Source organism: Vicugna pacos, chromosome 24 (assembly GCF_048564905.1).
Source record: "Vicugna pacos chromosome 24, VicPac4, whole genome shotgun sequence".
Taxonomy (NCBI): Eukaryota; Metazoa; Chordata; class Mammalia; order Artiodactyla; family Camelidae; genus Vicugna; species Vicugna pacos.
In genome coordinates, this window is record NC_133010.1 from 6,569,223 (window position 1) to 6,581,251 (window position 12,029).

The window sequence follows — 12,029 nt, forward strand, 5'->3', positions numbered from 1 at the left end:
TTTGATTCAAAATTGCCACCCTTAATAAATCATGTATTAAATGGTATCAATCATCATTATTTCATGGGCTCCATGCTTTTAACAGATAACCTAGCCCCATTTTTCTTTATTTCATGACAGGCATTACTGGAATTCCAACGTCAGCCACGCATTACTGCCTGCAAATGAAGAGTGTATTTCTATCTTTCTTGTAAGAAAATTCTCAAAGGACAGGATTACTACTTAATTATCAGGCATAAAAGATTCAGTATCTGACTATGAAACCATTACTATGCTTAGCAGGTTCAAAGAGCAAAGCGGTTTAAAACGAGGCCATTAATGTTTTAGGAAAATTCATCCTCACATATACCAAAGGGGATGACTTTTTTAAAATTAGTATCTGTAAATGAAACTTTAAAGAGTTTTTAAAATGCACGTTATGAAGTTTTAAAAATGTTTAAGAAATTCTGGGAGTGTGGTCTTATTCAAATCTGTTATCTTGAATAGTCAAGAGGTTAAAGAATACATTAAACAAACTTAATGTTGACTGTAATTATTTTCTCATGTTCCTGCCTTGCAATACAAAGGGAACAAAAGGTGCTACATAGATTGTCTAAGTGACAAAAACATATTTCTAAAATTCTAGTTCAAGACATCTGTGGGTCTTGGATTAAAGAGAATAGATACTGCTGAAATTAATAGTATTAATGGTAGAGGGTTTTTTTTTTAAATGTCATTTTATCTATTGAATAATTAAATGCAATCAATCTCAAAACTCTATTTATTCCATTTTTCACACTCTGCTTACTTCTACTTGACTCTCTTCTGTTCTGTACAATCCAAGACAATGTTTTTTGAAAATCCCACACAACCCCCAAATTCACAAATTCTTCCCTGGCACTCTACCCCACAGTAAGTTTCCCACTCTCCAATTTTTTTTTGGGGGGGGGGGTATACAACCTGACATTGTATTATTTTTCCACAAAATGCCTGTATTTCTTATGTGAATGTTTTATCTTTCCTGTTGTCCTACCACAAAACCTAGAAACAAAGAAAGTGGTAAACAAGTATTTACTGATACAATGGAGCTTGTATTTTGGAATTAAAAAATGCTGCCTACACCTACGCTCCCACTGCTCCCAACACGTACTCGTTAAGCCCTGAAGATATTCTTGGTTAGAGGTATTTTCACGTACAGGTAAAAAAGCACAGTAATGATAAAATATTTGTAGTAATAGTTTTTGAGTAACAAGGTGCAAAAAGACATAACTAAGCACAGATCAGTACAGACACTGCAATCATCTGTTAAATGCTTCACATAGTTTATTGTCACTTCACATTCACCTGTTAAGACAGCTTCTATAAAACAGGGATACAATTAAGCTACGCAACGAATAGCAAACCACTATCAGTATCAGCATCAGCATCAGCATCTCTGATTATATAGCCTATTTCCATTGAGAAAAATTTTAAATGTTAATATATTTTCATCTTTCCTACAGTCATTAAAGCCAATGAAATTGTTTTTCTTTTCTTTGAAATATTTTCTTTTAGAGAACTGTGTTCAGGTCTAGCGCAGAACAGTAATCCTTTGACGCTGAAAAACAACGGCCTTGAAAAAGCAATTCTCAAAGATTTTGGTCTTAAAAGTTAAGGACCTCCAAAAAGCCGTAGTGGGACTACCTCTATTGCTATTTATCACATTTAAAATGAAAACTGAGACCTTTCAAAAAGTAGCAACGAATTTAAAAATAACAAGTGAAAAACACTGTAGCGTAACTTGTTTTTTATGAATGACTATTTTCTAAAACAAATATTATGAGAAGGGTGGCACTGCTTAGCACTTTGCAAATCTTTTAAATGTCTGGCCTAATGGGAGAAGATGGATTCACATATTTTCTTCTTTTAATCTATTATGATACATTTTGACTGAAGTAAAAGAGCCAAGCTCCTAAATAGATATGGATTTTAAAAAGGGAGAAGAATCTTAATAACATTTTCAGATAACTACGGATAGCTTTTCTTTGCTACTAAAATAAATTCTCAGGCCCTACCACACCTACTGAATCAGAAACACTGAGCCTGAATCTGCCGGAGATTCTGATACATGCAGAAGCTTGAGGACTTCTGGTATCCTTTATACTGACTAACAACTTTCAGCTTCGTTTAGGTCATGTGGAAGGGACACTGGCAAGATGAATCATCTGAATGAATTAAAACTCATATTCATTGGTTATAATTTCCCTGTTGTCCAACCCTCATTACCTTAAAATTTGACGTGTTTCTGTCCTAAGGGTTACTATGAAAATATATTTTAATAATTTAGTTTATGAAACTTCGAATGCTTTTATAATACATTAAAATGTGGCCTCCCCCCCCAAATTATTCATTTTGAAGAAACAAACAGGGTCTACCCAGCATTATGGAAGATATCAGCTAATAAAATTTACATTAAAAAATTTACTATCTGGAGGGGGTGGGTATAGCTCAGTGGTAGAGCACATGCATAGCATGTACAAGGTCCTGGGTTCAATCCCCAGTACCTCCACTGGAAAAAAAAAAATTACTATCCTAATGTACAATTTTACTTCAGTGACTGATTATGCTTTACAATATACAAAGTGATCAAAAGGAAATAAGTTGATTTTCCTCCACAACCTGACTTCAAATTTCTCTAACCAGCCTATATATCACCTAAAAAGGCATTGCTTATTTCAGTCTCTGGGTATTTTACTGGAAAGTATGTTTCTCTCCATTTGCATCCCATACAAACACAACACATTCTTCATGACCCAGTCTAAGTTTCTTCATGAAGTAATTTACAGCTTCTTAGATACAAAGAGTATATAGCTTTTTTGTTTTTTTTAAACCTCTTAACAAGAAGCAGCAGTGTCCTTCTCAAACATACATAAAAAAAAAGATAAAAAAACTCGCTCCACAAAAACCATTATTTTCTTTATGACAGGTTTCAGTAAACATAAAAAAGACTAACTTCCTACTACTGGTATTTAAGAAACTTTAAAAAGATCAGATTTTAAATAATGTCTAAAAAGAAAACTATTCACATGATGACAAGTCCTCAATATGTAAACAGCTAAAGTAATGATTAACATAGACTGAAAAAGTATTTATGGATAAAAAGGGAAGGTCTTATGTGCTTGGTTCTCTTTTGCATATATCCACTGAGAAATACAAATCAAACTGTAAATCATAGTGTGTCCACAGTCTACAGTAAAATTAAGTTTCGAAAGAAAACAGATTTTTCTGAAACCCTAAGGATGGATAAAATAACATGAAAAAATCTAGTTCATTTGCTTTTTTTTAAAGGCATTTACTGGTTGCCTTACTAAATGCACAATACTTTTTATATCCTTGTCTCTCATGTGCCAGTGAATAAGCAAGCACATTAGGAAAACGAGTCTGGAGTTTTATATTTTATAGTATATTTTATCCCCCAAACCGAATAACTTAAATACAAATAGCTGAGAAAGCACCACCATTTGAACAGTAACTAAGTTCTGTCTGTGTAAGAAGAGTCTGAATATCACAGACAACCACATTTTGACCTGAGAAAAAGGAAAACAATAATCATATCTATTTTTAAATTATCAAGGTTTACCTTAAAGCACAGAAAGGATAACATTAAGTCATTGATCAAATTGATTGTTTCTTTATAAATCTCCCTATATTACTAAGGAGCCATGCAAAAGAGAATTTAAAGGGTAGTAACTTAAAAGAGTTTGGATTTTAGAGTGGAAAAAAATTTTTTGAAATATATAGTTTTCTTATCTCTAAAATTATAATCCCAAGTATCAACTACATAAGACAAAAACAGAAGGCATTCTTATTTCCTGGTGATAAAATAAACAAACAAAACCTTAACAGTTAACTAGCTGTTAAGGAATGTTTGCTGTGTGTTCAGTACTACGCAAAAAATTCTACTACATTAAATCATTCAACTGACTTTACAACCAGGAAAGAGGTTCTATTATTTACACATTCAGAAAAAGAGACTGAGACCCAGATACATTAGATAACTTGCTCAGGGTCACCCAATGGTGGAGGGGCAATTTAAACCCAAGAATTTGAATTTAGACCCCGACATTAACTCTTATGTGAGAATGTTCCTCAGAATGAAAAAAAAAAAAATCAAAATCAGTTGCACATAAAATTAAAGCATGATGAAGATCAGGATAGGGGGTGTACTAAAATAAAGTATACAATTAGGGTAACAAACAATGACTATTTTTCTTTGCTTTCAGCTTTCAAACAAAAGTACTCATAGGATATTACTCTGAAATGCCAAGAAAGCTACCACCACTCTCACTGTATAAATGGATAACCTCAGATTTACAAGGCCATCTTTAGGATCTACAAAGAACTCTCCATTTACTAGACACCCAGCTCCTAGTTTTCATTTGTGAATGTTTTTGTTATCTACATATCATATGTTAATTAATTGTAAAGTCTGTATACCATTAATGAAAAAACAGGTTTTTCAGTTATACTGGCTCTTCCCCTGCAACTCAAATTCTCAAAAATCAAAACAAAACAAAGCAAAACTTTCTCCACAGAGTTGAGATTAATTAATTTCATTTGAGTACTGCCACAATCGAATTATCCTAAATAAACTTCTTAAAGCTCCCTCAAAGGACACCAACTCTGAAATAAATTCATTTGTCACAGCTTAAATTTTGTAGCTTTTTGCCCAAATAATATTAATGCATTAATAAGTGAAATATCACTCACCCTAAATAAGCTTGAAGAAAACAATGTTATAATTGACTTCACGACAACACACTGACAAAGGAAATGTCGAGACGTCTCCATTTGTAGTGGGTACACAGCGCCCTCTGCTGCCCAAGCTGAGGAAACTTCAACCAAGCGAAAAGTATCCACAACCAATTGAAGCACTGGCAAAAAAATTGCTGGGAAATCTGAAGCTGAGACTTGTATTTTGCATTTTGGCATATTACCGCTGCATAGATTTTGAAGTTCTCTATATGCAGTGAAACATTTTCCTCCACACATTCCTCAAGTTGTTAGTCTGATCCTTTTTTCTCTCATCTGTATTTACAGTTGGAGCAGTGTATTCAGGGAGAACCCCTGAAAGACCACAGTGAAGATGAAATCTGAGGGTCTCCTCCCTCTCTGCTCCATCTCTCAAACTAGGGAACTGGGCACGCACAAATACATAAGACTCTGATTCCAATTCCAAACCATCTAAACCTGCCCAACTGGCAAATGAGAAGAACAGAAGACAAAACATTTTATTTTGAAAAATGGGACAAATGTTATTTATCATCAAAAAAAAAATGCTCCATCAACATTAAGAAATGGAGAGTTATGTAAGGGAATCTGAAGGTCTAAATTTTTAGTATGTTACAGTCTGTTGAAGGCACAATGGATCTTAAAATATTCAATGGAAGATGCTTCATGACAGTCAAGGCATTTTTAAGTACAAGCACTTAAATATATTTTCTGCAATGAAATATATTCAAAATTCACTTTAATAACAGTTAAATATATAATAGTTTAAATATATAATATAAAACTATACAAAGTCTAATTTTAGCATATGTAATTAACATCACCTGAAACTGCTTCGAAATATGGGCTGTTAGTCAAAAATGACTAGAGAGACAAAACATTTAAAAATACATGATAAATTTCTGGAAGCTGAAGAATGTATTAGACTTCCATTTGTCTTGACATAATTGGTCTTTCCTTAATATAATCCAGTTTCATTCAAACTAAACCTAAAAATTGAAAACATTTATCCTTGTGAGGAAGATACAAAAATGCTAACGGTGTGATACAAATGGATGAAATAATTAAAGAGCAGTTAAGAAAAAATGAAATGCTGTTTTAAAAGAAAGAGAATGTGCCCCTTATCTAGCATATTTTAAGGTAAGCTTCCGATTTTTAATAACCAAAATTTGGAGCACCCTCTAGTGGAAAACTGGTGACAAGAAGCTTAAAACCTGTTTCTGAAATTTTATAGTTTCCATAAAACAAGGATCTATGACGTCGGAGAAAAAAGTACACTAGGCAGAACTTTCTTTCCAACTCTTATTCTTAAAATAGTCCCATCGACACGCACACACAAGTCCAACAGAAAAAGGTCTCTTATTTATCAATTTCCAAAAGAAGAGACGAGTAAGACCTGAGAACGTAACATTACAGATGTAATGCTACTGTGTAAAGAACTCTGCTGTGGTTACAAAATGAGGATAATATAAAAACAAATGGAGTTACTCTGGCAGTTTGATTCTTGTGGTTAAAAGATTCAACTGAAAAAGAGAGCTAAGAAAACAATAAAGGAAAACTTTTTCCAAATTACAGTTGTCTCCAAACACTGCATCACGTTTTATAACTATCCTTTGTAAATTTGGCAAGAAATTCCATAACAATCTGATTACACTCCTTCAGTCTTGGTTATTAAAGGGAGCCTGGCCTTGATACAGACGTGGTTACCACGTGCGAATTCCAACACGGGTAACTGTTCACACCAATAATTTAAAACTGAATATATAAAATTCTAGATTACACGAAGTAATAGTTATTCTATTAATAAACCCTTTTTATATTAATTTATTTTATATTTTATAGTTAATTTTATATTAATTAATTAAATTATTATTATATCACAATTTGGAGGAATGCTAACAAAATAGATGATGGCCTCACCTGAAAGACCATTTTAAGGGGATTTTAAAATCTATTTTCTGTGGAAGGCTGAAAAACTTGGATTATTTGGCACAGGGAAGAAAAGGGTACATAGAGGAGCAGAAATATTTATTCTTTCATTAGTTCAACAGTGATTTATCAAACACTGTAGCTAGGTTTGCACAAGGCTCTGGAGGCATGGTGGCAAACTGGACAGACAAGGGCCCCGCTCATGGAGGCGCAGCCCGAAACGGAGAAGACGATGACGAGAAGCCAGCAAACTCCAGGAGGGCCAGGATCTGTCTGTTCTGCTCAATTTGGTAACCCCAGCACCTAGAGAAATACCTATCACATAGGTGCTCAATAGGTACTTGTTGAATTATATAAAAAAGGAACTTCAGCTAGTGGTTAAGTGCTAGAAAGGAAACAAAACAGAGAAATGAACAAAGTAATGGAGAGGCGTCCCGTGGCAGGAATGTATTATTTCACATTGGAGAGACAGAAAAGGCTTCTCTAAAAAGATGTCATTCAAACGCAGACTTACTAAGCAAAGTCGGACCTGCAAAGACCTGACAGAAGAGCTTTCCAGGAAGAAACAAGAAGGGCGCTTGCCCAAGCCAGGAGTGCTTTTACATTCAGACGTTCTAGCTGGTCGGTGTGCCGAGGCCACAATGGCTACAACAGAGTTCAGACTTTACTCATACACACTGGGCAAAAAGATATTAGTGGCTTCGAATGGGGTCAAAGACGTGGAAATGAAGGAGAGGGTAACTTAAAGATCTATTTTGTGGGTGAGCAGTACATACAATTTGCTAATAGGTTCGATATGTGAGATGAAGCCAAGGGTGGGGTTAAGAATGGCTCTCAGGTCTGAGTCCTGAACAACTGGGTGGAGATGTTGCTACTTACTGAGCTGGGAAAGCAAAGTGAGGGGCAGGTTGTTAGGCGGGTAGTAAAGGGAACAATGTTTACACCTGGCCATATATTTAGGATTTCAAGTGAACAGTTGGGTGTTTGTCTGAAGCTAATGGAATGGACTGAAGCAGAGGAAGTTTGGAAGCTGACTGCACAGAGATGGTGTTTAAAGCCATGGGACCGAGGAGTCATCAGGACGAAGGCGGAAGAGTCTGATTATTTCACGTAATTCCAAGGGCAAAAGGTTGAGAAAGACAGGTTAATGTGAATTAAGAGCAGTTTGATTAAAGAAAGACCATTCTAACCTTCTAACTAGAGCTGGGCACTAAGACACTGTGTTGTCTGCTACATTATGGGCTTGCCACTAAAGGAGGTATTTCAAGAAGGGCTAGATGACCATCGTAGGGTCTCTGCTAAAGAGATCCTTCCAAGGGATGGGAGTTCCCCTGGACATCCTTCTAAGGTGCCATCAAAGAGACTTCTAAGACTATGATGTGTCTTCTCTTATGCAACTTATTTTCTTATGAAGTAGATTCTGGGCTGAAAACATCATTGGCATTAATGGGTATTTGCTAGCAGACATTATCTGTTACCTGTTTTTGTCAGCAAAAGGTTATCCAGGTGCCTGTCTCCAACTCCAAGAATGTATGTGATCACGCAATATCCAGCTGCAGGAACAGTTCAAAAACGGAAAAGAAAAACAGAAGGGTTGTAAAAAGCACACACAAACCAGGTCACACGTGTAACTGAACATGAAGGCAGCTGTGCTCCTTCAACCTCAAACTGATTACGATTCTTTATAAATTCTTCCCTAAATTCTCAAATTAAATGTGCAACCATTGACTCTAGGAAGAGTTTATCCCTTGAAACTCAAATAATTTACAACAGGAAAAATATCCCATAGAATTTTGTCCAATTATAAAAGTCACTTTTAATCTAAAGTTAAATGAGGTTTCAGAAACTTTAATTATAGCATGTGTCTACCATTTCTCACTTCAAATTAGACATATGTTAAGAACGACTGTGAAAAAATAAAAAACAAAACTGCTGAAATACTTATAATGAAGCCAACCATTCCACAACTAGCTTATCTACAAGCTAACAAAAGTCAATATAGAATTAAAGAAACAATCTTGAAATGCCAGCAGATAGAAGAACAAATGAATTCACTTGAGTGGTAAAAGCATTTGTAAAATTCAAGCATAATCCCTTAAGTTATTGAGAAAAATCACATGAGCGGGACTGGGGCAGTCATTGTCTCTAGCTTTATTCTCTCCTCCTTTCTTTTCTAAAAAGTCTGGAAGCCTGGCACGTGTTGAAAATGCTCAAAAAGATTAAGCAAATAACACATGCTTGAAGTTGATTTTTTAAAATTCTTCTTCTCCCATTACTAACCTGACAATAAATATAATTTGCAAACATACACACTGACTATGCTAGTATTTACAAAAACGTGTTTATTTCAGCCACTATGTGGGGAAAAAAAATTGGACCAAATCAGTTCTGCACCAAATCAATAAATATTAAAGTTCATTTGAGTCGAGTTTCAAAGGCCATCCCGGAAGTCCAAAACTGACTTAAGCAATGATGCCATCATTAGATTAATCTTCAATTATAATAATAATCACAGTTACAATTTACTGATGGTTAGGATCTTAGCTTAGGCACATTACATTCATCATCCTCAACCCTTTTAATGATGTCAGCTAAGTATTATAACTGTTAAGTAGCTTTTGGCAGGAAAGAGCTCTCTGTAAGGAGGCCCTTTGTGTCTTGTCACTTGCTTAACCTGTTGGGATTTTCCTATACATCAAAGAAGTAGAACTGGGGAATAAGTAATTGACAGATGACCAGATCTTGAACTTCCCCTACGTCCCCCTTCAGGAATCTCCAAACAAACTGTGACAAGACAGCATCAAAGGAAAATTCACAAGGAACTGACAAGCTTGCAGGCAGTGGGGGATGCCTATGACGCAGACCCCCTATCTCAAGGACTGAGATCACTTCCCCACTTCCCCTTTAAAACTTTTTCGGCTGAGCAGAATCTTAGGAGATGGTATTTGAGGAGACACTGGAGTCCACCACCTCCCCAGAGTGCTGGCTTTTCTGATTAAAGCACCTTTTCTTTCTGTTGACCCTTGCGTCTCGAATCATTGGCCTTTGAGCAGTAAGCAGCTGAACCTGAGTCTGGTAATGTAACTATCCTTCGAATGAAGAAACTGAAGGCTCCAGGAGTTAATAGGATTGTCCAAGGTCACTGGGCTGGGACTTAAACCTAAGACTCGAATGTCCTCGCTCATGCCACTTTTGCGCTGTACACCGTATAATTCCTCTTTCCTAAAGTGGCTATTTTAATGGGTGCAACACTCAACAAGATATTTAAGCCCAAGTGTAACTGTTTGTATTTTAATTCTAGATGAAATTATTATATTATTATTATATACGTATTTCAAAATACATCCGTATGTACAGAATGAGTGAAAGCATACTATCTTTTTCAAAAATGCTTCTAACCACACTACTAGTGTACTAAGAATTTTCATTTAACTCTAACAAATTGGCTACAGTTGACTGAACAAATCAGTTCACACGGTATCTATTTGTTTCTTCCTTAAAACGAAACCAAACCGAGATTTCTGTGGCAAGGCTGTGCCTACATAAAACACTACATCTCCCAGGCTCACCTGCAGTTAGGTGTGCCCAATGAGATGTACGCAAAGGCAGCTTTGTGGTGAGCATTTCTAAAGAGGAAGCGGACCGTGAGAATTACGAAGACCTGGTTGGCCCTAACATCCTTCAGCAGCTAAAACAGCAGCAGCAATGGCTTATATCTGGGGTTCTTACAAAAAAGAAAATACCTTTTAGGCTTGTAAACCACTCTAGTTAGATTGCCAGCTGCCACGGGATGCAATGTTAGCGGTCCACTGGGGGACCTGAGGATCATTCACATAAAGGATGAGCAAAGACAGCCTGATGGTCCAAACTGGTCCCCCTCTGCTTTTACATTTCATAAAGGATGTTTACTAGAACAGAGCCATACCCATTTACTTCATTATTTTTTGAGCGCTGCCATGGCCTGGTTGAATGGCTACCAGATGGGCTGAGACCAGATGGGTTGAGACCATCTGGCCTGAAAATTCGAAAAATATTTGCTGTCTGAAAGGCTTTAGGGAAGGAATTGACTGACATTTGATTTGAACACTGCTAATCACAGTGTGACACACAGACTGGAAGATGCACCACCACCTAGAAGCTTGTTAAAAATGCGGGCTCTTGAGCCCCAATTCAGTTCTATTACACCAGTGCCCAAGGGGGTTTATCATCACATATCAATGCTTGCAAAACCATCTCTAGTGTTCTACTGCACATAGGAACCTCCTGGGAATCCCGTTAAAAAATGGAGATTCTGGTCCAAAGATCAGGGACAAGGCCTGAGAGTTTGCTAGGGAGTGACTTACTGAAGGATAGTGAATCTGGTGTTCATATAGAGAAGTGAGAACACAGTAGGACTTAGCACACTGAGTTCTCTAATAAGTGATTCACTTAGAAATTTGGCTTCCACTCAATAGTCGTCAAGGATACAAATCTCCTACTGATAATACACATATGAAGGTAGTTGAAACTCTTGCAATTAAAAAAAAAAAAAACCCAGACCCTTGAGTTGTTGTATGCTATTAGCTACTTTTAAAAAAATTACAAATGACAGTTTTATCACTTTTTACTTTGTTGCAGGTTTAGCTAGCCCTATGAAAGTTATGATTCACGTGTACAGCAACAGTATTTTTGACCTAAAATTTTCATGTAACTAGACATGCATAAATTATGCCTGTCCCGACTGATAAAGTAAGATGTTTTAAAATAAACTACTGTCTATTACCAAATTTGCTTTTGCAGTGATGTCTCATTGTTATTACTGGATTATTTTCCAGTGGAAATGGAAAATGCACGAGAAAAAGCCTTTTACTCTTTTACCCTGCCTGCCTCGGTGGGTTAAGGTCATAAACGTGTTTGATAGTCATTTCAGTGAACGCTCCCCCAACTCCCCTGGAGTCTCCACCGACAGTAACCTCTCCACACCATCCTCAACAAATGGTTTTTTAAGTCAAGTGAGATAGTGTCTGATCTCTTCCTCTTTCATGCATATATATGAATGGTAGAGGTGAGAATTTGGGGTGTTTCAATAATTCAAATGTCAATACTTAAAAGATTACCTCTTGAAAAAGATATCTGAGTTGGATGATCCTCAGAAATTTTGAGGACATAAATAATATTCAGAACAATTTGAGAATGATACAGAGTGTGTCAGAGGATTTTTAGGAAAACTGAATTTATTACTTAACAGAAATAGTATACCTGGCCAGAGAATCTTGTCAAAAGGATGCTGTTCATTAGTATTTTGAACCCATGAGAGATACACAAAGATCTTGAAATTGGTTTTATAAACAACTTTGATTTAAAGTAAAACA

At 36.0% G+C, this 12,029-nt stretch overlaps 1 protein-coding gene across 2 annotated transcripts in view; it reads right to left on the reverse strand.

Moving 5' to 3' along the window:
* Positions 1 to 12,029, reverse strand: part of PIK3C3 (phosphatidylinositol 3-kinase catalytic subunit type 3) — a 110,651-nt gene that overhangs the window by 20,519 nt on the left and 78,103 nt on the right. The window contains exons 21-22 of one of the 2 annotated variants that reach the window (XM_072948974.1): positions 8,157 to 8,231; positions 6,784 to 6,981 (exon numbers count right to left, since the gene is read on the reverse strand). In XM_072948974.1, the coding sequence (XP_072805075.1) occupies positions 6,821 to 6,981; positions 8,157 to 8,231 (236 nt within the window). In that variant the 3' untranslated portion in view covers positions 6,784 to 6,820. Of the gene's footprint in view, positions 1 to 6,783; positions 6,982 to 8,156; positions 8,232 to 12,029 lie in introns of those variants that run through there. The other variant, XM_072948973.1, reaches the window with a different exon arrangement.